Genomic DNA, 27,463 nt, shown 5'->3' on the forward strand with positions numbered 1-27,463 from the left:
TTCTAAAAACCCGTAACACAATTAGGTTGCGTTGTTTCATCACAAAGTTCCTATGGCCACCTCCTGTCTCCATCATCAGATCAGTTCGACAGTACCATATTATTGTATTGTCATCAGAACTACATACAGCGGCCAATTTTCATGACGCTACGATCCTTGGAAGATGGTTAAATTAGTTACCTTAGATTCCATTACATAGTTACATACAGGTCGACCTAATAAAAGCTTGTTAAAAACAAAGGGTACGTCTTACTGTTTAGACTAACACTAGGTTAGCTAAACTGTTTGTGGGCAACAAAACATTACTTTTGTTTGGTCACAATCACAGGCTATGTGAATCTAAATCTGTGACCGAGACTCTAGTAATGAAGAAAAATCTAACCACCTAGTTAAGATGACAATCGTACATCGACAAACGCTAAGTGAACATAAAAAAAACCGACCAAGTGCGAGTCGGACTCGCGCACGGAGGGTTCCGCACCATCAACAAAAAATAGAGCAAAACAAGCAAAAAAAAGCGGCCAAGTGCGAGTCGGACTCGCCCATGAAGGGTTCCGTATTTAGGCGATTTATGACGTATTAAAAAAAAACTACTTGCTAGATCTCGTTCAAACCAATTTTCGGTGGAAGTTTACATGGTAATGTACATCATATATTTTTTTTAGTTTTATCATTCTCTTATTTTAGAAGTTAGGGGGGGGGGGACACACATTTTACCACTTTGGAAGTGTCTCTCGCGCAAACTATTCAGTTTAGAAAAAAATGATATTAGGAACCTCAATATCATTTTTGAAGACCTATCCATAGATACCCCACACGTAACCCCAAACACGTATGGGTTTGATGAAAAAAAAAATTTTGAGTTTCAGTTCGAAGTATGGGGAACCCCAAAAATTTATTGTTTTTTTTTTCTATTTTTGTGTGAAAATCTTAATGCGGTTCACAGAATACATCTACTTACCAAGTTTCAACAGTATAGTTCTTATAGTTTCGGAGAAAAGTGGCTGTGACATACGGACGGACAGACAGACGGACAGACAGACGGACAGACAGACGGACAGACAGACGGACAGACAGACGGACAGACAGACAGACATGACGAATCTATAAGGGTTCCGTTTTTTGCCATTTGGCTACGGAACCCTAAAAACGGTCACCCATCCAAGTACTGACCCCGCCCGACGTTGCTTAACTTCGGCCAAAAATCACGTTTGTTGTATGGGAGCCCCACTTAAATCTTTATTTTATTCTGTTTTTAGTATTTGTTGTTATAGCGGCAACAGAAATACATCATCTGTGAAAATTTCAACTGTCTAGCTATCACGGTTCGTGAGATACAGCCTGGTGACAGACGGACGGACGGACGGACGGACGGACGGACGGACGGACGGACGGACGGACGGACGGGCGGACGGGCGGACGGGCGGACGGACGGACGAACGGACGGACGGACGGACAGCGGAGTCTTAGTAATAGGGTCCCGTTTTTACCCTTTGGGTACGGAACCCTAAAAAGTATCGGAATAACATGCTACGAAAAGTACGTGACTATTTCCATACATTATTTAAAATATCTGGGAGACCGAGCTTTGCTCGGAAAACATATAAAAACTCAAAAATGAGCGTTCTCGAGAGAGATCGATTTTTCGCCCCTGAAAACCCCCATATAGCAAATTTCATCGAAATCGTTAGAGCCGTGTCCGAGGTCCCCAAAATATATAAATAATAATATATTACATATAAATAAACAAGAATTGCTCGTTTAAAGGTATAAGATTTCAATTGGGGTTTACTGCCAACGATTGTTGTGTTAGCTAGGCCACCAGTTTACTTTTAAGCCAATGGCGAACGATCGCCGACGTTCGGAAAGCGACGGGAAACCAGTGCCAGTATGATGTGATTAATTGATGTCTTCCCTCTATTGTTAGAGTGTGTAGTCACACACAACATAAGTAAACGATTGAGAAGGCTGTAAAGTATTTACTACCATAATTGCTCTACGCATAATTATGATTTGTCGTTTAATTTATTTTTTGCGTTTAGGAATTTTCCGCTAATTAATGTACAATTGTTTGCAATTTGGCCATATCTAATCACGGGCTAGAAAAACACCGCATTATGAAACGCTTACAATTATTTTTTTGGTGAAAGGTGAATTAAGTAGTATACACTTCTATTAAGTACCTATGCAACTACTACAACATAATTTAATAGGGTGCTAATCGCAGAAAGCGAAGATCATCATAATCAATCATCATAAACTTTAAAATTACCAGTAAGAAAAGATATATTTTAATAGACGTATTTACGTACCTCACCAACAATAGTTATTAAATATTCTTTTTTGTATTTTCTTATTGAAACTCCGGGGATAGTGAATTGACACAAAAATGACATGTAAATTGTAATCTTAATGTTGTGTAATAAATAAATCGGAATTTTTACAGCACTTTTAAGTCAGCGCAAAAATAACCGTAGAAAAATGTGTTAGTAAATATAAACTGTTCATATGTGTGTCCTACAAGAAGTTACTACAAATGTTTATTTTTAAATATATTCATATCAACATACCGAATGCGAAAGTGTAAATATTTGCTACATGTCTAAATAAAACGTTTAAAATTTTAAATATTGACATTGTCATGATGTAAACACAAATATTTAAAATATATTCGGTCGTTATAATTATGACTTATATGTAACTATGACCGTATACGCCAATTGAATCCAGTAAACGCACTTATCTTTCTACTAGTATACATATAGTGACTTCCTGCGTCGCTATAACTCTTTGTTGGCCATGGCCTTCTCGTTCTTTATTAACTTCCATTTTAAAAGATATTATACTCTCCCCATTCTTGACTCAAACATGTGAAAATGTAGACAATATTATTTTGTAAGCATGCTAACGTGCTAATAACAATAGAGCAAAAAAATAATTTAAATCTGGAGCCGACCTTCGATTTTGTACTAGTAGCCATAGAAACCAGCGGGCCTTGGTGTGCTGATGCTAAAAAATTTATAAGAAAGTTAGGTCAACGCCTACGTGAGAAAAGCGGCGACCCGGTCCGGCGCATTTTTAATCCAGCGTATTTCGCTAGCGGTGCAAAGGGGAAACGCCAGCAGCGTTCTAGGTACATTTAGCCGGGTACCTATGGCCTAATAACATATAATACCCTAAATTTTTATATTTACCTAGTTATAAGTTTGTAAATTTCTGTACCTATCTAATTACCATTAAGTAAATCTAATAAATAATTATTTATGGACCCATTATCATATTTAAAAGGACATAAGTTCTTTTTTTGTCTGACCACAACTAAAATTTGTAAAAAATATCACAAGACATAAATACAAATTTATAAATTTTAAGTACAATATAACGTGTATTTGTTTGCTGAAATAAAAAGACCCAACCCCCTACCACCTCATAAAAAACCATATGGCACCTATTGCTAGTTACCTTGGTTCGTAGTGCTTCGTACGAACTCGGTACGAACTTCGTACCGAGGATAAGATACAAACCTCAAACTTGGTATGATGATAAAGTAAAATGTATCCCATCAAAAACATTACATGTAAAAAGGTGCAAGTCTCGCAACGCTATTACTACAAAAAAGTTTTGAGATGTAATGTGAAACCAAGTCGGTTATTTTAATCAGTGCCAGGGGGTGTTAAAACCGTATCAATAAGATATCTTTAATTTGTAATACGTATAATGACTTGGCCATCGCACGGCTGCATAATGACAAAAGGATCATCATCACCTATTCAAAATAATTCTAATTGAACATAACGCTAGCGCTAATTGCAGTTTGAGCATTACACATATTGACGAGTACGGTACGAGTAAAGCATTATATGCGATTGCCAAGTCATTATATGTATTACAAATTAAAGATATCTTATTGATACGGTTTTAACACCCCCTGACACTGATTGAAATAACCGACTTGGTTTCACATTACATCTCAAAACTTTTTTGTAGTAATAGCGTTGCGAGACTTGCACCTTTTTACATGTAATGTTTTTGATGGGATCTCATCTCTTTTTGTAGGCAGTCCTTCTTTTCGGGTACTCATACACATACTATGTATACACATATCATAACTAAACATATCTTCATTCATACTCACATCGTACATCGTAGTGTACCTTTACTTTACCTACTATTTGTAGGAACTGCAACAGTAACTTTGTAATATCATGTATTTATATGGGATTACAAACTTACTTATGCAGTTCTTAGATCTTTTAAACGTGACTGATATTGCAATATTTTTTCCCTTTATGTGGCCATTAAATCCTAACTCTGTACCGAATTTCAGCTCTCTGAATTTATGGGAAGTACTAGTTCTATTCTGATGATCATGAGTGAGTGAGTGAGTGTCATAAATACGAAACTTTGCTTTCGCTTAACTTCGGAACTAAATGACCTACAGACTTGAAATTTTAGATTTTAAGTATGTGATTATAGCTTACTGGATGACGAAAATTTCTGCGTTCTGGTCTTATCCAGAGGTTCTCAAATAGGGGCCTGAAAATGCGGCGAAATGGTTCCAGTAAAGGATGGTACGGCAGTGTTTGCTTCGCGCTCGACTTGGCGGGGGCACTGCCGTGCCCCCAGATTGCATATCGACAAATAATAAAAACTTGCCAAGCTTGAGTTGGGCTCAAGGAATAAAACCTTACAAAAATATGTTACAGTTCAGAACCTTACTCGGTATCTACGCATAGGTATCTACGGATTAATCTTTAGTAGATAAAGCTAATGTTAATCTACCTTGCCCTTCCTAAACCAAGTACATGCCTATCCTGTGATTAGCATCTGTTAAAGATGTCAGTCAGTACCATGAGTCCATGACCAAGTATACTTTATTATTTCCTTGTTTTTTACATACGTTTTAATTACCGTGTTCCTTTAACAATGGCTTGTTATTAAAACAATAACAGCTCATACCCATGGATATATTATAGTGGTTGTTCTTGCCAAGTTAATTAATTTATTGAAAAGTTTAATTATACTGATATGCGTATCGCGTAAGCGGATGTGTAACTCAACTGTGGTAAAAACAAATGCCTATTATTAATATGTAAACACATAGATACCATCAAGTAGAGTCCCAAAAGGTACACATGTCAAGAACCTATATTATTTACCTAGAGTAATCTGCACGAATAATCTTAACTGCGTGATGCGTATCCGATTGTTTCAACTAATACACATCGAAATGAGCCAATTCTTACAAACCCAGATACAATAAGGTTACGATGATTTATCACAGAGTTCCTATTTCCAACTCCGTCCATCATCAGATCACGGGACAGGTCAAACAAAATAAATGGTTAAAAAATTAAACAGTGTATTTCATTTAAAAACAGTTTTTTACTTAATTATCTTATCATGTAAATCAATTAACTACAAAAATTACTTAACTCATATGTCAAAATATTGAGAGCTTTTTCTTAACCTGCGTACAAATTTTTGTACATATTCCAAAAAATATTTTTTCTACTCCAGCACTTAAATGTGTCAATTAAATGACTGACAGTGATATCTAAAGCAATGTCATTTGAATGCTTTGTCTATAGGCTCATAAGATGACTGCTAGCAGTCATCTTATGAGTATAATACAACTGCTTTATTTTTTTTAAAGATACAAGTTCCGATCATCTTGATTGAAAGAGGTATGTTTTCATTTACAATAATAACTCTTTTTTTTTTTTAAATAATAACTCAATTTTTTTTAAATAATAACTCTTTTTTTTAATAATAACTCTTTTTTTTTAATAATTTTTTTTTTTTTTTTTTTGCTGCAGCTGTCATAGAAAAAGTATTGTATGCAACAGCTCATAATTGGTTCTTAAAATTCTCGGGTCTTTTTTTACAAAACTCGACTACGTCTCGTTTTGTAACTTCGACCCTTGAATTTTAAGAACCCTTATTATATCACTGTTGCATAAACTACTATTGAACTTTCATTGAGTAAGGGTTCCAAATTCAAAAACAAAAACAAATGCTTCTGGGTCTTAGGAGGTTAATTGTGTGTTTTTATTTGAGTTTTATGAATACTTAAAGTTCCTTACATTTGTAAGTACATTTCTAAGGTTTTTTTAAATATTCCTTATTAAATACCGTACCGTACCGTACCGTACCGTGACCGTACTACACAATTAATGAATTTTTCGCGAATGCACTAGATTAATTACTATTGAAATTAATGTAATGATTTTAATTTACTGTTACTGAATGACATATATGTACATAATAATTTTACGCATATCCTTACACATATAACCTAAGAATAAGCAATTTTAGCATGTAAATACCTTAGAGTATATTTTATAACTATATTTGCATGTATTTATATGTGAAAAGCAAATAAATGATCTGATTCTGATTCTGATTCTGATTCTGAAATTTTAACTTTAAGTGGCAAAAAAACTTTGTGATATTGGTCAGTCAAAGAAAAAGCCTGCTTGGTTGAGATTTCTTCCTTTATTCCGTGTAAAACTATTGAAATATTAAGTTATATGTCTAACGTATGATTAAGGTCTTTGAAAAAAATGATTAGTTGGTCACGTTAAAGTTAGTTCAGCCCACCCAACTACTTGTCTGAAATATAATCCCTGTAAGTCCTAAGGTGTCAACTCTGTCACCTTACATCAGTCCACACGGAATGGACGAGCTAACCTTGTCCCATGAAATTTATGATGTCATTTGATAAATGCTTGCTAACCACACTCATTACTCATAAGTACGAGTAACTACGATCCTAGCGATATAACATAAATGAGCAACTATAATTTAGTCTAGCGTGTAGGCGCCAGCCGATGATTTATTTATGAACTTTTATAAATTCGATGCCTTTTTAGTAAATTCGACTACTTAAATTAGAAACTGAAGGTCTTTTCAGATTCTTGTTACTCTTTTGTAATGGATATATGATCTCTTCAAGCAGGAATGTCATTTTTAAAAGCTGACAGATAATAAATCCGTTACAAATCGATAACAAGGAGTTACTATTTGAATAGACCCCCTAGTTTATAAAACAACGAACGTATACAGTGTGTAAATCCAATACGGGCGAATATTTAAACGGTGGTTAGCATAGGACCTAAAAAGTATATTGAGATAGATTTTACTTAGAAATGCATTGAAAATTATAACCATACAAAATAATTCGGCCCGCAATGTAATACACCACACACGTTACGGGATACGAGCTTTTTAAAGTAACTGTCAACGCTTGTTGGCAGTTACTATGAAAAGTTCGTATCTCGTAATGTCATTATCATCTTGTTTCTTAATGTTTACATTACATTGCTGCTCGGTACATGTGGAAAAAATTAATCACGGGGTCATAATTAAGTGTAACTTAAAAAAACATCTTAATTAATGATAAGACGGGTAAATTCTATATCTGGTTTAATTTATTGCCCGTATTTGACTTACACATTGTAAATATACCTATTACTATAATTAAACTTAAAAAATAAAAGTTAATGCTTGTAATATTACCACTCACAGCTACAAAAATAATAACTATAATAATACCATGATCCTAGAATGACCAAATGTCAAAACGGATTAGTTCCAAAAATACCGTAATCTTGATATGACTATGACTTGATATATTGTTACTTGATACCTAAAGCCTAATGCTGGGTTAATTTAGATACTATGCTCTTATCATCAGAACCATTGTTACGATACCATACATTATGTGCATCTATAGCTATTATATGCGTAAAATACTCTGTATTGCACGGATATAAATAATAATTTCCTATTTATTTATACTTATAGATAGGTAAAACACCCATAAACATTAATCGATGTAAACCTGGTGTCCAGATATTTTTGAGAGCGTTAGATGCGTAGATGCTTTCTGTACTCACTCACTAGTGAGCCTGTGTAATCACTTTACGCATGAATATCACACATGCACATTAGTGATTGTGCTACATTGGAAAGTAAAACCTATATTTGAGTGCAGAGGAGAAAGGGCGTGTCCAGTGCGGTACCTGGCCCTTCCTCGTCACACGCAACTTGCAGACACGTAACCATACGGCTCGTGTCATATAATACCTTATATCGTTAAGGAAATTGGTCCAGTACCAGACATTAGAATACTGTGTATGCCTTACTTAACCTTTTGGACGCCAATTACCGATATATACGCACCGCAGGTCCAACGCCAAAGACGTATTAATCGGTCATAGACCACAGAGCAACATAGACCTAGGTGCATATGCATAAAGTTCAATTTCAGTTTTGACATTTCGATGACGCGGCGTCTGAGAGACAGCTCTTGTGTTTGACACGGCGTCGAAAAGGTTAACCGAAGTTTATCTAAGTCCTTTTCTATGGGACTAAATAATACAATTATAAACCCAAAAAAATATATTTCTTAAGAATAAAATCTATTTTGGTAATTTTGCCATTGTAAAGTGTATAAAAAACATCAAACAACAAAAAATGAAACAAAAAGAGCTCAACCATGTAAACCTATAAGTACTACCGTTGGCAACTGACAAGGTCCAGATTTCACACTCAGGAAAATTACTGTATAATTATGAGCCTAATTTGTGCTAAAATGGCCTGGAAATAATGGCTAATTTGTTAGCGAAGTTCAATTATCAAATGATTGTCGATTTTTATTATCTACTAAAAGTAAGCAAATGGCTGTTGGCTACAATTCTATTACGAGTAGCTTCTGCTGAAGGACGGAGGAACGGTGGAAATGGGGGGAGGGGGGCAAGTCTTTAAATAAATAAATTAGTTAAAATATATAACTTTTATGTTCAAGTGAATTGTTTTACCATGAGCTTATCTTAATCAGTATCTTTATATAATATCTAAAATATCAATCATTTTGTAAAATCATAAAAGGCTTGGCCAGGACCATGGTTTATGTCAAACTAGCGACCCGCCCCGACTTTGTACGGGTTAACAAATTATACATAAACCTACCTCTTGAATCACTCTATCTATTTAAAAAAACCGCATCAAAATCCGTTCCGTAGTTTTAAATATCTAAGCATACATAGGGACAGATAGACAGCGGGAGGCGACTTTGTTTTATTATAATGTAGTGATAGAACAAATTAAATGACTTTCGTGTAAATATTTTAATTTATGTTATTTCGCTTTGTAACCTAAAATATTTATAAAATGCACATTAGTACGAAACACACAGCTGAGGGCCTACCGCGAACCACGTTCGACGTGTTGCCTCTCTGTCGCACTTGTAAATTCGTACGTAAGTGTGACAGGGAGGCAACACGTCGAACGTGGTTCGCGGTAGGCCCTCAGACTAATACATCGGCAGATTTAAGTTTTGAATTTATCTAACTCATTAAGCACGTTGAAGTCATGTCAACCAAGTTCAGTGCAACAATTACATTGCGATTCGCGATCCATTGGATAAGTGGGTGTGATAAATTTGCATTACTTGTCCTGACTAATGTTGCCTCTTTATTATTTGACACATTGTCAAGGCACTGAGCCAAGGAGAGCCAATTACATGTTGGCTGCTCGAGTACACAGTGCTTAAGGCTCGTTAAACACTACATCGTGTTTGTTCTCATTGTCTATGCAGACATTCTTTGAAGTGCCTAGGTAGGTATAAAATTATTAGCTTTTTAAAATGCAAATTACATACGCATGCTTTAGGTACTGAAAAGAAATAGCTAATATGCATACAGAAAAGTATCTTAGTGTTTGTTAAGCATGGATTTCTAGCTTTTACGAACATAATTAAATAATGATAATGGACATTTAAGAGCTGAAATTGCTGCTAAATAAATAATATGAACGCTCATCAGGGTTATCCAATCCACAACGGTTACGGTGGTTGCCTATACGAGTGCAGTCACTCATTTCTCCGCACATTGTTGGAGAAGCATCGAATGTCGGGCAATTACAGACTCGAGGTAAATTAAGTAGCGAGTTGGCAAGCAAAAAAGCATTTCACAACTTATAGCCATCCCGTACAAGGAGGCGGGCACGTTCCTAATTTATTGCAGAGAGCCGCCTGCGCCGCCGGAATGCAGCTCCGCTTTATGACAAATTCCCTCACACGCTTAGGGAAATAAAACGCCCAACTAGGCAACCACGGGCCGGCCGGCGACTGCCATCTAATTTATTACAACTCTCATGAATGACGTTTGACATAAAATAGCGTCGTAAATCTCGGTAAATAGAGATAAGATTGATAATGATACTCGATTTGAAACGAACTTAAGACTTCAGTTATGAAATTTAAAAGGTTTATTTGATATAGATGTGGACTATGTAGGTAAAATGCTACTTTTAAAATGAGGCTCACGATTATGTCACGGAAAGTTATAAAGGGTATACTTTCCGAATAAACTATAGTAAGATGAAAATATATTTATTCAATTTTTTTTAAAGATAAATGCGAGGAAACGCAGCCAGTCTTGTGGGCACACTCCCAAGTGCCAGTGATATAGGAGATAATATAGACCCCATAGATTAAGCTAGGTTTAGTGTTAGTATTAATTTATGTTTTAGTTTATTTATAGTTTAATGTTATCCTATAGCAAAGCCTATAGTAATGATATTGAAATAGAAAATTATATTTCAATTTCAATTTATTTTGCTATAATAAGGGTTGGTTTACAGGTGTTATTACAATGTTATGTACATTCCTTAATTAGCCATATTCTATAGCATGCAAAATATTCACAATTATTTACATATGTACAAATTCATTGAAAATTGACTAAATAATATTATATACCTAAATAATAAATATTTCTAACATTACATTACAATATTTATAATTTACATTTTATTTTATTTAAGCCTTTATATTACTATAGCAAAAAATCATTCAATTTATAGAATCTGCGTTCTAAAAGCCACTCCCGTATTTTTTTATTGAATTGGCTATCGGGCACTTCTTTGAGCTCTTGTGGTATTTTATTATAGATGTTTACACACATCACCGTACAATTCTTCTTAAATCGGCTTGTTTTTTGTTGTTTGTCCACCACAAGTCGGCTACCGTTTCTTGTGTTCCGTGGATATAAATTACTAGCAGTTTTAAAAAGTGTTTTGAGGTTTCTTACAAATTTAGACACTTCGATATATAAACATGCAAGAGGTAGTATACCCAATTTAAAAAATAAAGGTTGACAAGATTCTAATGGGCTAACCCCACACATAGCACGAATACAACTTTTTTGGGCAATAAAAGCTCTCTGAATGTCACCACTATTGCCCCAAACAATCAAGCCATATCTTAATATAGATTCAACATATCCATAGTAAGCAGCCATAACTGTATTGTGATCTGTAGTTTTTCTTAATCTACGGAGGACATATACAATACAAATCTATTAATTTTATTACACACATTATTTATCTGGTCATTCCAATTTAAATTACTCTCAACAAATATTCCTAAAAATTTTGTAATGTCATTTTCTTTTAATTTATGTCCATTATAAAGTATGTCTAAGTGCTGATTAATATTATTAAAATTAATGACATTTGTTTTATCTAAGTTAGTCTTTAAGTTGTTACGTTCAAGCCACTCGACTACAATATTGACCGTCTCATTAACCTGTGACTCGTGGTGGTTTATGCCCATCGAAAAATCATTGGTAACTACAATGGATATATCATCAGCAAACAAGACGCATTTGTAATTAATTTTATCTACAAGGTACATCAATATGTATACTAAGAAAAGAAGTGGCCCAAGGATACTTCCTTGTGGTACCCCAAATTTATTGTTTCTAAACGTAGATCTATGACAAATGCTTTTATTCGTGCTATTAATACTTTTTACTTCCACACATTGTGATCTATTCTTCAGATATGAATCAATCCACTGCAACGCTAGTCCTCTGACACCATAGGATTCAAGCTTACTTAGCAGTTTACCATGCTCTACGACGTCAAAGGCCTTTGACATGTCAAAGAAAACAGCAGTTGTGAAATTTCTATCATCACACTTAGTCCCAATCTCGTGTATGAGATTAAACGTTGCTAACGTGGTCGATTTGTTTCGCTGAAATCCATTTTGTTCGTTTGCGATAATGTTGAATTTAAGGAAATAATCATTTAGTCTTAAATGCATTGCTTTCTCAAAGATTTTTGAGAGTATTGGTACTAAAGCGATAGGTCGATAATTTTCAATGTTAGTTTTGTCTCCTTTTTTATAAACTGGCTTGACAATTGAAAATTTTAGTTTATCGGGAAATTTCCCAGTTTCGAGAGACAAGTTTATTAAGTATGTCAAAATATGTACTAGTTCATATTTACATTGTTTGATTATATTTGTTGCAATATTATCATACCCCTCAGCATTAGTATTGTTCAATGCTGCGATAATATTTAAGACTTCTTGTTCACTGAAAGGCAGTAGGAATATACTTACGTAAAGTATTGGGTTGGTTAGCAGTGTAAGTATGAATGTACGTAGTAAGTTGTGTTTATTTCTGTTTGTTTGCATTTAGCACTACCACTAACCTAAGCCGTTTAGGACATCCACGGTACGTAATCTTACCGCACATAAAAAAATCAAACGACGGGGCATAGCTATAGCTAATAGTTAAAAAACATCTGTTTTAGTATAAGTAAATAGTAAACTCGTAATTTTTTTTTTTTTTTTATTAAAAATGGGCTTACTCATGGCCACAGACTAGCCGGGGCGAAGACGTGGCCTACGATGGAGCGAGTCTGCCCAGAAGGTGCCTGTTCACCCTTGATTTGAAGGTTGCCGGGTTATATGAGCTCGGAAATATAGACGCCGGCAAGGAATTCCATTCCTTGGCAGTGCGCATAAGGAAAGAGGAAGCAAAGCGCTTCGTGCGGATTCGTGGAATATCTACCAAGTAAGGATGGAAACCGGCCGTGCGTCTAAAAGTCCGATGGTAGAATGGGGACGGTGGAATAAGCTCGTGTAGCTCTTGAGCACACTCCCCGAAGTGCAATCTGTAGAACACCGACAGACTGGCGACTTTCCGCCGATGGGCCAAAGACTGAAGCTTACCCGTTAGCTTCTTGTCAATCATCCTCCTGGCTCTGCGTTCCACTGAGTCTAAAGCAGCGAGTTGGTATTTAGCTGAGCCGTCCCACAGGTGGCTGCAATACTCCATACACGATCGGACTTGAGCTTTATAAAGTGTTAGAAGCTGTCCAGGTGTGAAGTATCACCTTATTTAGGACGCCCAGCTTTCTGGCCGCAGTCTGTGCTTTAGATTCAATGAAGGTGCCGAAGTTGAGGACTGAACTCAACTCCACGCCGAGGAGTTCCAGGCTGTCAGTAATAGGTACAGATGCACCTCGGAAAGAAGGAGTGAGTTCGAATGGACTCCGTTTTGCGGAAAACAGACACGCCTGCGTTTTTGAGGCATTGAACGCGACTAGATTGTCGTCCCCCCACTGGGAAACGAGACTAAGGGTCAGGTTCATCCGCTCAACCATGGCCTCTCTCTGTGAACGTATCTTGTCCCTGCCGTCCCCTGAACTAGCCAAATATCTCTCAACAACCGTACTGTCGTCTGCATAACCTACAATGCTGGGTTTCAGCATGTCGTTAATGTGGAGCAGGAAAAGGGTTGCGGAGAGAACAGACCCCTGAGGAACACCGGCGTCAATGGCCATGAGGTCCGAAGAGCAGCCATCAATGACTACTCTGATCGACCGTTCACTCAGGAAGTCAGATAGCTAGCTACAAAAGTCAGCAGGGATGCCGTATGCAGGAAGCTTGCTAAGGAGACTTGCGTGCCAAACACTGTCAAAGGCCTTCGAGATGTCCAGTGAAACAGCAAGCGCTTCACCGTTCCTTTCGATGGCCTCGCCGCAGCAGTGTGTGACATACGCTAAAAGATCCCCAGTAGACCGACCCCGGCGAAAGCCATATTGACGGTCACTGAGCAGATCTTTTTCTTCGAGGTATGTCAGCAACTTGCCATTAAGTACCCTTTCCATGACTTTACAGAGCATGGAGGTAATGGCGATTGGTCGGTAATTGCAAGGATCAGCACGACTACCCTTCTTGGGTACTGGCTGCACGTTTGCAAGCTTCCAGGAATTCGGCACTGTTCTAGTTTGGAGAGAGAGGCGGTACAGGCGTGTCAGTACAGGAGACAACTCAGGCGCACACTGCTTTAGTACACGTGCAGGTATACCGTCTGGTCCATTTTCTTTACACTCTTCTTCTTTGCCTGTCCCTCTTCCCAGTTTATCTGGGGTCGGGTCTCCTTGTATGTCTGCGCCAGAGTGCCCTGTTCTGGCTTGTCTGCGTACTCAGGTTCTCTTTCTGGATCTCTTTCTGCATGTCTGACCACCAGGTGTTGGGTGGTCTTCCCCTGCCTCGGGATTGGTTGGGTATATTTAGGGCCTTTTTAACGGAATGGTCATCATCACGTCTGAGGATATGGCCATACCAGCGCAATCGACTTTCCTTTACTTTTTCAGCTATTGGTGCTACCTTAAACGATCCCCTAATAAATTCATTTCTGACCCTGTCCAATCGAGTCACTCCTCCTGCCCATCTGAGCATTTTCATCTCGCTTGTGTGGAGTTTTTGTTCGTGTACTTTCTTATAGGTCCAGCACTCTGCTGCGTATGTCATAGCTGGTCGAACAACCGTTTTGTACACTTTCCCTTTTACTCTGATGGGCATTTTGTGATCGCAGAGGACACTCGATAATGACCTCCATTTAAGCCATCCGGTGTTGATACGGTGATCTACGTCTTTATCCACTTTTGCATCAGAAGTAAGTACCGACCCTAGGTATTTGAATCTGTTCACTTTGGGTAGTGCTTGATTGTCTATATAAATGTTGCACCCAGTTGTTTCTGTGCCTCCAAAGTTACATTCCAAATATTCGGTTTTACTACGGCTTATACGTAGCCCGTGGCTTTCTATGCGTGTTACCCATTGACAGAGTGTTTCCTGAAGGTCTGTTGCATTTTTCGATAGCAAGACGATGTCATCCGCGTAGAGCATACATTCTGAAGTTGACTTTTGTATGTCTCTGGTGATGTAGTCCATGCACACGTTAAACAGTAAAGGACTCAAAGCTGATCCTTGGTGGACCCCTACTTCTACGCGGAACGGATCACTGAGGCCGGCAGGGCTTTTGACTTTCGTTTTGGTGTTTTTGTACATATCTTGGACTATAGTTATGTAGCACTCTGGGACGTTTTGGGCTCTCATTGCCTGCCATACTAGCCTTCGTGGGACCCTATCGAAAGCCTTCTCCAAGTCAATGAAAAGGAGATACAAATTTTCTTTATTCAAACGGTGTTTTTCCATCACAACTCTGAGTGTTTGAATAGCATCGATCGTTGATTTGCCAGGAGTGAAGCCAAATTGGTTTTCGGTTATGCAGATATGGTTATTTAAATGAAAAGCAATGACTCTTTCGAAGAGTTTTAATGTGTGTGATGTGAGCTTTACTCCTCTATAGTTTCCACAATGTGCAATATCGCCTTTTTGTTTATAAATAGGACATAGTGTACTATTACGCCAGTCTTCAGGGATCTTGCCATCTTTAATAATACCGTTGAAAAGTTTAGTCAGCCAGGGTAGTGTTGTTTGGTCCAGCTTCTTCCAGATGTCAGCTGGTATCTGGTCAGGCCCGGTAGCCTTGTGATATTTCATTTTTGTTAATGCCTTCTTTACTTCTTCAACTGATATGTAGTTTATGGGTCCCTGGGTGGCAGGCGCACATGGCATAAGCGCACTGGGGAATTCCTCGTTCATTAGTTGTTCGTAATATTCCTTCTAACGGCCGTTGATATCTTTATTTGCCGTTAGTAGTCTGCCTTGGGTATCCTTGATGTATTTGTTTGTTTTAATATCGAGGGTGGATCTGTAGCGTTGTCGAGCAATTTTGTAGATAGTATTCTCAGTTTCCGCTTTTTCTAGTTTGTCATAGAAGTCTTCTCTAGACTTCGCTATGGACTGTGCAACGACAGATTTTGCTATCTTCTTATGGTTTTTATACTCTAGACGATCTTCTTCCAGGTCTGATTTTTGCCACAGTTTGAATGCTTCTCTCTTTGCTTTTATTAGATCTCTAACACTCTCGTTCCACCAGGATGTCTCCTTATTCAGACGCAGTCCTCCGCGCGATACTCCCAAAGTTGCTTTTGCTTTCTCAAGGCAAAGTTGTTGGAAATCGTCCCACATTTGGTTGCCTGGCTTCTTCGCCTCTATGTCTTCTGCCACGTAGGTGGCAACCCATTCGAGAAATTGTGAACCCTTGGCGGTGTGCAACTCCTTCCACTTTATGCTCTCTGTCCGGTCGGCGTGTGTTTTTATAGGCTTGGGTAGAGTCATCACTGCAACTAGGAGTCTATGTTGTGACGTGAGCGCATTACCCGGGATCACTTTGCAGTCTTTATAAAGTTTAAGGCATTTACTACTGGCTATAATAAAGTCTATCTGTGTTTTGTGGTTTGAGCATTTATAGGTGATAAGATGTTCAGCTTTCTTCTGGAAGTACGTGTTAACAATTTTCAGGGAGTGCTTGGTTGTAAAGTTCAGAATGTCTATACCTTGCTGGTTTATACAACCAAATCCATATCCTCCATGGGCATCAGAATTGAGATCATTTCTTTCCCCTACATGCCCGTTCAGATCCCCCCCTATATGTATGTATTCGGTGGGCGGTATGTTTTGCATAACTTCATCGAAATCCTCCCAGAAGTCCTGTTTTTCTTGCTCGGGACAGCCGGTTTGTGGGGCGTACACTGAAATAATGTTCATAGGATGTTGGTCGTCCATTGCTAGCTTTATGGCAATCAATCTGTCGCTTTTCCTGTCCACGTTGATTATCCTCTGTTTGAGATGGTCATCTAGTACGATACCCACACCATTTCTTTTAGTATTAGTCCCATAATACACAAGCTGGTAGCCATTCCCTATATCTCTGGATTTTGACCCTTTCCATTTGGTCTCTTGAATGCAGCAGGCGTTTATTTCTCTGGTCCGTAAAATTTCGCTTAGCTCCTGGCTGCGCCCTGTCATTGTGCCGAGATTCCATGATGCGAGTCTGAGTTTGTCCCTGGATTTTAGGTGCGAACGATGGTTCTTGTCCCTAGCGTCGCTTTTGGGGAACGCCCTAGCATATATCTTGTTTCCAGCATTTTTCGCATCTACGTCGCTTGAGGGGGACGCCCTAGCATTAGACTTACTCATTTTTATGGTACTTTTCATACAAGGAGTTTTTGGGTTTTTGGCGTAAGTTTTACGGCCGGTTGCCACCTGACGCCAAGGTTGTATTTCTCGTGGAGATATGCGGGTGCCGCCGTTGGCCCTGCGTGGGCTCTTCCGCCACCATCCCTTCTATACGTCCCAACCGAGGCGTACAGCACCATCTGCAACCTCTACTCCAAGTATTTCGAAGAAGCCTGCAGCGGGGGTTTGGTATCGGAGTGTCCATCTCCGGCCTGTTGGTCCGCGGGAGGTATTTAATTTCCCTCCTACCCTGCATATCTGCCGAGTTTTCCCCTATCCGCCACCTGGGGACGCGTTCTCTAGGGGTGAGGCTCCCCCGAGAACCATTTTCTTTACACTATTACCTTATATTTTTTAGGGTATATAAATTTACATGAAAAGGTAGAGCATACCTACGTAGGTATATTTATAATGATTGCACATAAATCAAGGCACTTTAAAAAGTTCTCGTATGATATGACAGTAATTGTAGGTCATAAGGTGATCGTAACCATTTATACAATGCGATGAGATTACAATTAACCTTTTCAAAATATTTTTTAATATCTGGCTATATCCATATTGAGTAGGTACTTAATACAAAAGCAATTGTTATGTTTATTATTTTAAATCTGTGAAACATAAATATTTCGCTTGGCGTTGCAATATATCGATCGAGGTAAAAAGCATCATTAAATCATCCTTAATTTCTCATTATTGTATCTCAATTATGTCGCAAGAATGAAGCTGTGTGTAAGTGAGTTAAAAAACTTCCTATTATAGGAAAATCCTATCCCAGCAAAAACATTTTCATGTAAAATGTTGCCAAGACGAAACCATAAGGCCGCACTGACAAAAAGTTATCAGATCTCTTGTAGAGCCAAACTTCTAACTCTACAGGCCCTACCTTCACAGACTCTACTCCTTAGTCAAAATATGTGGCTTGGCCGTTTCGTCACATGGGCGTAAGGTTAAAAATGTATTCACTATTCATTATTTTTTATTATAAAATGGTTCTTGTATAATGAAACGGCCAAGCCACATATTTTGACTAAGGAGTAGAGTCTGTGAAGGTAGGGCCTGTAGAGTTAGAAGCTTGGCTCTACAAGAGATCTGATAACTTTTTGTCAGTGCGGCCTTATGGTTTCATCTTGGCAACATTTTACATGAAAATGTTTTTGCTGGGATTTCACATCTTTTTGTAAGTTGCTTATGATAATAATCTTCTGATTTGAAGGGTTGCGGGTGATTTACTATTAAAAATCCTGAAATACGTACCTGGGGGCATATTTTATATACAATCTGCTTTTTACTGATTCCCCATACAAACTTCAACCTCCTTTTTCCCCTAACGCCTTTTTCCACTCCTTTTCACCCTTACGGGGTGATTTTGGGGTTGAAACTATTTAAGATCCTTCCCCATAACAATAACTATCTACATACCAAATTTCAACTAAATCGGTTCCGCGGTTATTGATTTCCCATACAAAATTCCACCCCCCTTTTCACCCCCTTAGGGGCTAATAATTTAAAGTTTTTGATTTTTTTTGTTAGTTGTGGACTAATACTATCTCACATACCAAATTTCAGCTTCCTAGGACTTCAGGAAGTACCCTAGAGGTTTTGATGATCAACAGTGAGTGAGTGAGTCAGTGACGAAATCGGGGATTTTTAGACATTAATAAAATCTTAAGTATAAGAGCTATGCAATTGAAAAATTTTATGCTTAGTAAGTCCACTATTGACATCATATCCCCAGAGTTTTGTTTATCTGGTATCATCCAAACCCAAGTTAAGAGGGTTCAAAAAAACGACGAAGCGCTTCGAGAAAAGGTAGGTAGTGCCCTTGCGCTTCGCTTTGCTCGTTTTGGCGGGGGCACTACCGTGCCCCCAGATTTTGACTACTAACCAACTGACCTACAAAAATAATTCCTCATTTATATAAGTAAAAATGCTTATTTATTTGTCAGATTAAACCCTCAGTAGCTAGCATTACTTATATATTTATACGTTATAAGACGTATAAGCTTATAACGTAATTAAGTATTCATAAATGTAGTAAAAAAAAACAAGCAACAACGGTTGCACTCCGGGAGTGCCGATAGAAGTGAAAACTCACCTCACTATGTTACCGACGCCCGGTAACACGATACATAATACGTTTAGCGGAGCATACGATATTTATTTATTAGAGTCTGTGCGGAAAGAGAAAAGTCGTGGAATGTATTGGGCCCCATACATTCCACGACTCTTCTCTTTCCGAACAGACTATATATATTATTATCATTCACACTTTTTCATTGACATGTTTATTTACATACTGCCATGACGACGTCAAATTATTTGAACATAGGTAAAGAGTCTTGAAAAGAAGTCCGCAACATAAATGTCAAATAACATTGAGTTTTTCTTTATTGATTTAAATGCCATTTAAATTATGAGTGGCCACCTTACGGAGCTTACGGTCACGTGATCGCCTTACGCTGTCTCGAGTTTATCATTTTTTCCCAACCTCAAAAAGTGCACAGCGCCGCTAAAGAAGTTTTCACTTAAAAAAAACTCTAGGCTCAATCTACCTATTCGAATCTATGTCATCTCATGCGATAACGAAGCAGCCCACTAAACAACCGCAGTAGCGTCAGTAGTTAAATGCCAAGCTCTATTTAAGTTAACCATTGTTGTGTGTGTGAAAGATTTGTCTGGCCTGGTCGCCTTTCTTCTATTTCATAAGACACATTTCCAAACAATATCAAAGTTCATTAAAATGCAATTACTATTTATTGCCTCTAGGTAAAATTTAACTATGATGAAAACTGGTTTGGCGTATTTATTTGTGCACATTAAACTTTCAGTAAATAGGCAAAGCCTTTCGAAATTTAAAACTACCATTATTACAGCGATTTGGCGGCTTAATCGTTGTAATATGTAAATTATTGTAAATGTGGCTTTTGAAAAGAAATGTTGGTAATCATATTTGGCATTTTAATAAACTTTATTAGTGAACAGCGTCACCTTGAGCATCGTATAGCAGATTTTTTATCGAATGTTTTTATTGTTTCAGAATAAAGTCGGATGAAAAGGTAGACCACCTGAGAAGAAAACAACATGAGGTTCTCGGCGAGGTTACAGGTATGTATCGTAAAATTAATCTAAAATCCATTATCACATTTTCCATTACTTGTAAAATCATACAAGGCTCGACCAGGCCCATCGTTTATAACGATTGGACTATTTTGCAAATCATAGCTTACAAAAGTTCATTCGAAATCAGTAAACAATGGTGAATCTAATGACAGTGCTGCGTAATCCAGTGCATTTTAGATACATTTCGTTTGCTGAAATAATGTATTTTTGCAGCAACACTGCATTCATTGCAGAATTAGAACGGTTATTCACGTGGGAAAACTCACTGAATCCGCCAAGTCAAGGCTAGGATGGATGATCTTGATTAAAATTAAATTAATCTAAAAAGACCTACACTTCGGCAAGCGGATGTTTTAGTAATACCTACGCTAGAATGCCTTCACTCACCTTCGTAATCTGCTTTCTAGGGATCTAATAAGTACCTAGCAGAACAAAGGGTACATTATATCAGATATTATTTAATCTGATAATATTATGTTATTACTGTAACGTGGTAAATTAATAATAGGAAACAAAACTGTTTCTGATTTAATAAACGAGTATTAATATGTAACATGTCTCAATCTAAAGATATTTTTTCATTTACATAAAATTATGGAAGCATGGACTGTTTAGGAAAATAAGCACAGTAAATTATCTTGTAATTTTAAACAGTGTTAGCTTTATATGGTTTATAAATTTTATTGGCAATATAGAAGCTATTGGTAACCGCCAATGGAGGTAAATAACCAATGAGCCAACGAGTTAAATTGAAATTACTTGTTCCATGTCAACTTCGTGTGTGTAAGTCGTTTGATGTTGGATGTGTTATGAATTTATGGACATACATATGTATTAATAAAAAAAGGCAAATAAGATAAGAAACCAAAAATTCGTAGTTTCTTATTTTATGCGTTAAAACTTGTTATTACGTTTTTGCGTGTGATTTCCTTTCAAAGTTCAAGGGTTCATCAGGTGAACATAAATATTCTTACATACTTCATATTTTAAGTCTAGGCTTTTATAAAAAGTATACATATAGCGATCCGAAAGAAATAGCATGCAGCGCGTAAGGTATGATTTTAGGTACTTTATTTATTTAAAAAAATATACTGGTAAATTGTTAAAATTACTATAACAGTTTTTGGCCCAAGAACTTTTGAGTGTGAAAATTTATATCGAAATCAGATACTAAACACACAAAGAAAAACGTGTAACATGTTTGTGCGCATGACGTGCAAGTTATCTGTAATCGTTTTACATAAATCAAGCGAGTCCTAGAAACACATTGATGGATAAATACACCGATTTGTCGTTTAAAGCAATCCTACAGACCTGGGGTAATTCCATGCACATTTCTCAGGCGTGCAATTTAAAATTCAAATGAACTGTATAAGTACTGTCTGGTACAGTCAGCGTCAATAGTGTCGTATAAAAAGCAGCATAAGGCCAAAAGTATCTGCCACCCTTGAATACTTTACTAAATAGAAATATGTTTTGACCGTTTGCGGTCAGATATATCTGCCACAGTTTAATTGTTATGTTAGAGACAAATCTTTTTGAAGCTATCAGGGAACGGTAGATATTTTTGACGCATAGTCAGATACACTACTTTTGATCCTGACTATATACAGGTGACGAGGCAAGCTAAGAATTGCTGTCGATTGTTAGTATGTGTTTGTATTTAGTATCATGTGTTTAAAGAAGTTAAGGACCTGTTAAGTGACCTGAGCTTAAGGATCTGACAACCGAGACTAACGGCCCGATTCGGATTTTGTAATAGACATCTGTTAGATATCTTTTAGACATCGCCAAGATAACATAACATAAGATAACGATATGTTTAAGATCTAACCTGTCAAATTTGACATTTCCGCGATTCTGGAGATACTCTTGAATGATTTCCGCAAGATATTACTTAGAGATCTAATTCACATCTAATAGATATCTAACATGATCTATCGTAAAAGTGACATTGGTTGCCCGAATTGCGCTGGAAAAGAGAACTAGTTGAAATCTAAACTATAACGTATCTAGTACGTGTCGTCTCTTGTGAATATCTTGAAGTTCGAATACGGCAGATTGTCAGTAGCGCCTTATTGACTACCACTGTAAACAAAATCTTTACCTTATGATTGTAAACAACATACATAGTGTACAAAAACATCCAAGCTATAAAGCCTAATTGTTCCAGTTGCTGACTTGCCTGGTGCTGTACGCGTCATGCGCACACGCAATCATGGTGAAGTTCGGCACGAAGGACGGGCCCATCGAGCCACCGCCGCCGGAGCGGCAGCTGCCGCCAGTGCAGCCTTTCCGCATCCCGGCGCCCGTGTGGGAGGAACGATCCAACGACACACCCGACCCTAACGCTCAATGGTATGATACACAGACAATCCAACCTCTAGACATAGCATAGTCGCGCTACCCCCTCTGCCACACATACGGTAGCGTTACTCCATCTTCGAGTCAATCCCGTGCCGTGATTGGTCCGTGTCTTTGAACAGACCAATCACGGCACGGGATTCGCTCACCTCGTCCCCCCGCACCCCTGTATTTTTGGCAGCATCGGTTTCATGAAAGAATTGGCCTAAGCTCAGTCTAGAAGTTGGATTGTCAGTGGTATGATATGATAAATGTTACATACATATGATCTTAGTGCCATATGATAATTCAAATGATGTACAGGATGGTATAGAGTCTGTGCGGAAAGAGGAGTCGTAGAATGTATGGGCTCCCCTACGTTTCACGACTTTTCTCTTTCCGCACAGACTCTATGTGTGGATTGTGAGGTAATAAACTAGCAGGCGTATGATAGGTGGTTTATACCACGTAATAACATAAATGTCACTTTTTGATCGCAATTTAAAGTTCCAGACATTTTCATTACCTATTACTTTGTCTGTGAGTTTGTCAGGTAGACAACTACCACCATCATAACTTTACAAGTGTCATTTGATATATTTTTAAGAATCTTAAAATATAATAAAACTAACATAGGGAGGCTATGAAGTATTTTTTTTTGATCAATGGTTCAAAGCACGGAGTACCTACCAGTGTTTTTGCCTCTTAGCACCTGTGTGGAAGCATCGATCTAACAACGTAACAACACGCTTGACACTAATGCTCAATGACAGACACGACCTTAAAATTCATCTGATCATCATTCCTGCATGATAGATATGAACTCAGTACTAAAAGACAATCAGCCATATTCGAACTTTAAGATACGTCAAACACTAGAGATTGAAACGATATGGAATGGATATGTCAGTATCAAACAAGTGTCAAAAGTGACGTTTCTTCAAACAAACGCGTCACTTTTGACACTTGTTTGACACTGACATATCCATTCCATATCGTTTCAATCTCTAGTATTTGACGTATCTTAAAGTTCGAATATGGTCGAATGTAATGATTTGCGACCGACCCCAATTCTCAATAGTATGACACACGAAGGAACCATCCATTTTCCCTAGAGGTAAAATTTGCCACCTAAGAGCAGCAGAAAAAGTACTGACCTTACAATTATTATGTGTATGTGCAATATTTTCGCTACGCTAAGATTTTCGTCAGATTTAGATTGAATAAGCAGATAAGATAATTATAAGATAAGCTAAAGCCCGAGAAATATCAGATAGGCCCGAGATAATTTTAATTTAAATAGCAAGGTAATAGTGATTTGTTCTTTATTGTTGCGAGATGCGGCCACATTGTAAGGAATTCATTTATTTTTAGATTCTCCCACGTTTTCGTTAACTATGCAAATTTTATAATTACGCAAATAGGTAAGTTCAATACACGCAAATAATGCTCGTAACTGTAATTGATTGAGTAGATATTTCAACTGAACGGGAAATCGTATTTAATTAATTACTTAGGTATTAGGCCAGGGAAAAAGTTCTTTTGTATTTTATATATAGGTGTAAAGTTGTAGTAAAAATTCTTTGACTACATGTACTTTTATACCCATTATAAAGATTGCCGCCATAGAAAAATACTATTTTGCCGCCATTTTTCTTCAGTTTTTCTCTCCGCCAAAATGAGTGAATCTAAGGAAAAATTAGATAAATTTGAAATTTTATTTCATAAAATTGAAAATGCTTCACATGCCGCGACAAAAATTTGTGAGGTTAATGAACTTTTAACGCAGTGCATCAGTAACAGTTTGGCACAAAGGTTCAAGCGTTTTCAGTCCGGAAATTTTGATGTCAAAGATACAGCTCATTTTGGCTGTCACGGAAGTAAGATCGGAAAATGAGTAGATAATATAAGAAACTGAAGAGCCATTTGAAAATATCTGGGTACTTATACAAAAAAAGCTCGATATTTGGGTGCCAATCGAGCTCACTGAAATAAACCTTATTAATTATGTATGGCGTTACACCACATGGTCAACACGCAAACATTTCTACATAAAATAGGTACGAAAATACTTTTCCCGGACCTTTTATTTACCTACTCAACATTCTGGAACTTTAATTGCCATTTTGGAGATTTATTTAAAATCCAGTTATATTCTAGCTGCGTGATAAAGTCCCGTATAGAAAAAATAAGCAGGTTTATGTCAACATATTTAATGATACTGTTTTTCTATCCAACAGGCGGCCTCAACTCTTCATACCGCAGCCGAGGTATACTCAGGTAGTCTACTCTCCGAAGCCTCTAAACAACGCGCAAAGATTCGTCAACTCGTATATACCGATACGTCAACCCGTACAAGCCCAACCAATTCAACCTCAGGCCTACTTCACACCTTCTCAGGTCTTGAGTTCACAAAGTCTACCTGGCTTCGGTCTGAGATACTTCCTACCTACGTACAACCCTGATGACAAGCCTAAACAAGTTAAGCAAGAAGACGCTAAATTGAACGCAATCGATGCAAATAATCTAAATGACAGAAGAGACTCATCCAACGATCTACAATGGCAGTTCGAGAAGGATTTAGCTAAGAGGAACACAAGAAACACGCAAGAGGTATGTAATTCTTAAATACTATAGAATTGTACAATAAACGTGAAATTCGGATGTCGACAACAGCTGTATTAAGGTGACAGTCCATTTCCAACCGCAGCTGCACTACTGTTCATTTTACTATGGAAATTGACAGTAACAGCGACGCGTTCAGTACCAGTAGTGCAGCTGCGGTCAGAAATGCAATGTTACCCTAAGGGTGCGGTTGGAAATGGACCTTTACTGATAAAATGATTGCCGGAATGAACGTCATATCGCAGTATTTTCGAACCCTCGTAGTTTCGGCTTGCTAGAGAGCTGAACGTCGCTCATTTTATCAAGGAATTGAAAGATACATTAGTAGCAAAACGACGCCGCAATACTATTGCAGCGGAAGTTGACATCCGAGCATCACCTTAAAGCTTAAACCTACTTACTTGTTATTTTTGATAGTTTTATAATATGTAGTATGATTTTAAGAGACTTTAAATTATTATTTTGAATACAGGCAGCGGTTCCCTACGTCTACCAGTTCCCAGCGCACGTGTCTCGGCATCAGTAATAAACTAATCGTAGCAATAAGTTAAACAGTATCATCGCAGTTCTATTGAATTAAAAAGAAAATGTCAATAAAATTTGTAATTTTGCGATTTTGATTTCATGCCGTGTAGAAAATTCCTTCCCAGTCCAGTTGAAGGTTATTTTCAAATCTGACTTGTATTTTTTTGGTAAATTATGTGATAGAATTTTTTTTTCATGATTATTATACATACAGTCAACGTAAACGCTTTGTGAAGCAAGTACATAATAATAAATATATTTAAAAACCATCTCATTGAAATCAGGATCGCAAAGTAGAGAGCTTAATACTGTGATGTCATTAGATTGTATCGTAGTGATAGATAAAAGTGCCACAAGATAAAGTATTTTATAACGCTAATGCGTTATGGTTGTTGCCAATAAATCTCTCATTGAGAAGAGGAACTCTTGTGTGTTTCGAGTTGGATATACAAGGTACAGCTAATTAACATTTAAAACCTTCGCGTTTTGAACACATATTAACTCACATTTATAGACGGGTCTAACGCGAAATTGATTCAATTACCTTTATATACCGACGTTTTGACACAGGTTTCACTGGTCATGGTCGCGGCCAACTGATGTCCCAGCAAAATGTCAAAACAGAGATACGTATACGTCGGTATATAAAGGTAATTGAATAAATTTCGCGTTAGACCCGTCTATAAATGTGAGTTAATATGAGCTAATTAACAGTTGGTAAAGAGGAATTAGACGACGAAATAAATCGTTTGAGATATTCGATAATTCATACTTGCATTGAAATGGTCAGTACTGAATATGTACTAAACTTAGTGTTGTAGAAAACTATGTACACTTTTTTGGTGAAATGTCGTTAGAACCTTTACAAAATACTGAGTGATTAATTTAACTTTGGGAGTTATAGTGTTTATAAAATGATGTTATTTTTACATGTTAATTGCTATAATTTTCAAAACCAGCTGTTATATAACCAGTATATTTCCATTCACATTCTGCTCCGGTCCGTTAACCTGAATGTCATTAATAAATATATAATATTATGGATGGACTGAAATTATATTATGATAATGACTTTTTGAGTTGCACAAACCACAAAAAGTCCCTATCGTGTGCTCAACTGCGTAACGAATTCGTCCGCCTTTATTCGCTTTGTGCTCTATGGAGGACGGATGACATAATTGTCTCGACAATTTCAAAGTTGAATAATATAATTTTTGTATTCATTTGACTGTCATTACTTACAACGCTTTTGTTTAAAAAAAAACCCTAATTGAATTGTAGCCTAACAAAATAAATTTATTAGCAATGTTTTAAAAATAGGTACAGTATCTTACTGAAACATAGATAAAAACAAGCAGAAAGATGAGGTAATTATAGATAAATAAATTGTGTTCCAATTTTTGAAACCTTAAATTAGCAATGTTTGAATAAAGAAGGACATGAATACCTTCTAACATATTTCTTTGTACTACGAGTAAAGCCAGTAGCCAATATTTGGGAAAATAAAATAAAATATACCTAATACTTTGAGTAGAAAAGGATCTCTAAACTTTCACGGAGTACGAGTATCAACACAATACTTCAACAGTATTTTGTAGCCTGGAGTGTACAAAG

The 27,463-nt window shown here is 37.2% G+C and overlaps 2 protein-coding genes across 2 annotated transcripts in view; one reads left to right on the top strand and one right to left on the bottom strand.

Annotated features, from left to right (window-relative positions):
- The window catches only part of LOC134650067 (uncharacterized), a 38,648-nt gene extending 12,748 nt beyond the window's left edge, over positions 1 to 25,900 (top strand). Inside the window, exons 2-5 of the mRNA XM_063504893.1 lie at positions 20,274 to 20,341; positions 22,530 to 22,714; positions 24,940 to 25,312; positions 25,797 to 25,900. Of these exons, the coding sequence (XP_063360963.1) occupies positions 20,318 to 20,341; positions 22,530 to 22,714; positions 24,940 to 25,312; positions 25,797 to 25,850 (636 nt within the window). The 5' untranslated portion in view covers positions 20,274 to 20,317 and the 3' untranslated portion in view covers positions 25,851 to 25,900. The remainder of the gene's footprint in view (positions 1 to 20,273; positions 20,342 to 22,529; positions 22,715 to 24,939; positions 25,313 to 25,796) is intronic.
- On the bottom strand, positions 15,776 to 17,194 carry LOC134650446 (craniofacial development protein 2-like). The gene has a single exon (XM_063505402.1). The coding sequence runs from the start codon at positions 17,192 to 17,194 to the stop codon at positions 15,776 to 15,778; it is 1,419 nt and encodes a 472-aa protein (XP_063361472.1).
- Positions 25,901 to 27,463: the final 1,563 nt, after the last annotated feature.

Source organism: Cydia amplana, chromosome 8 (assembly GCF_948474715.1).
Source record: "Cydia amplana chromosome 8, ilCydAmpl1.1, whole genome shotgun sequence".
NCBI classification, from domain to species: domain Eukaryota; kingdom Metazoa; phylum Arthropoda; class Insecta; order Lepidoptera; family Tortricidae; genus Cydia; species Cydia amplana.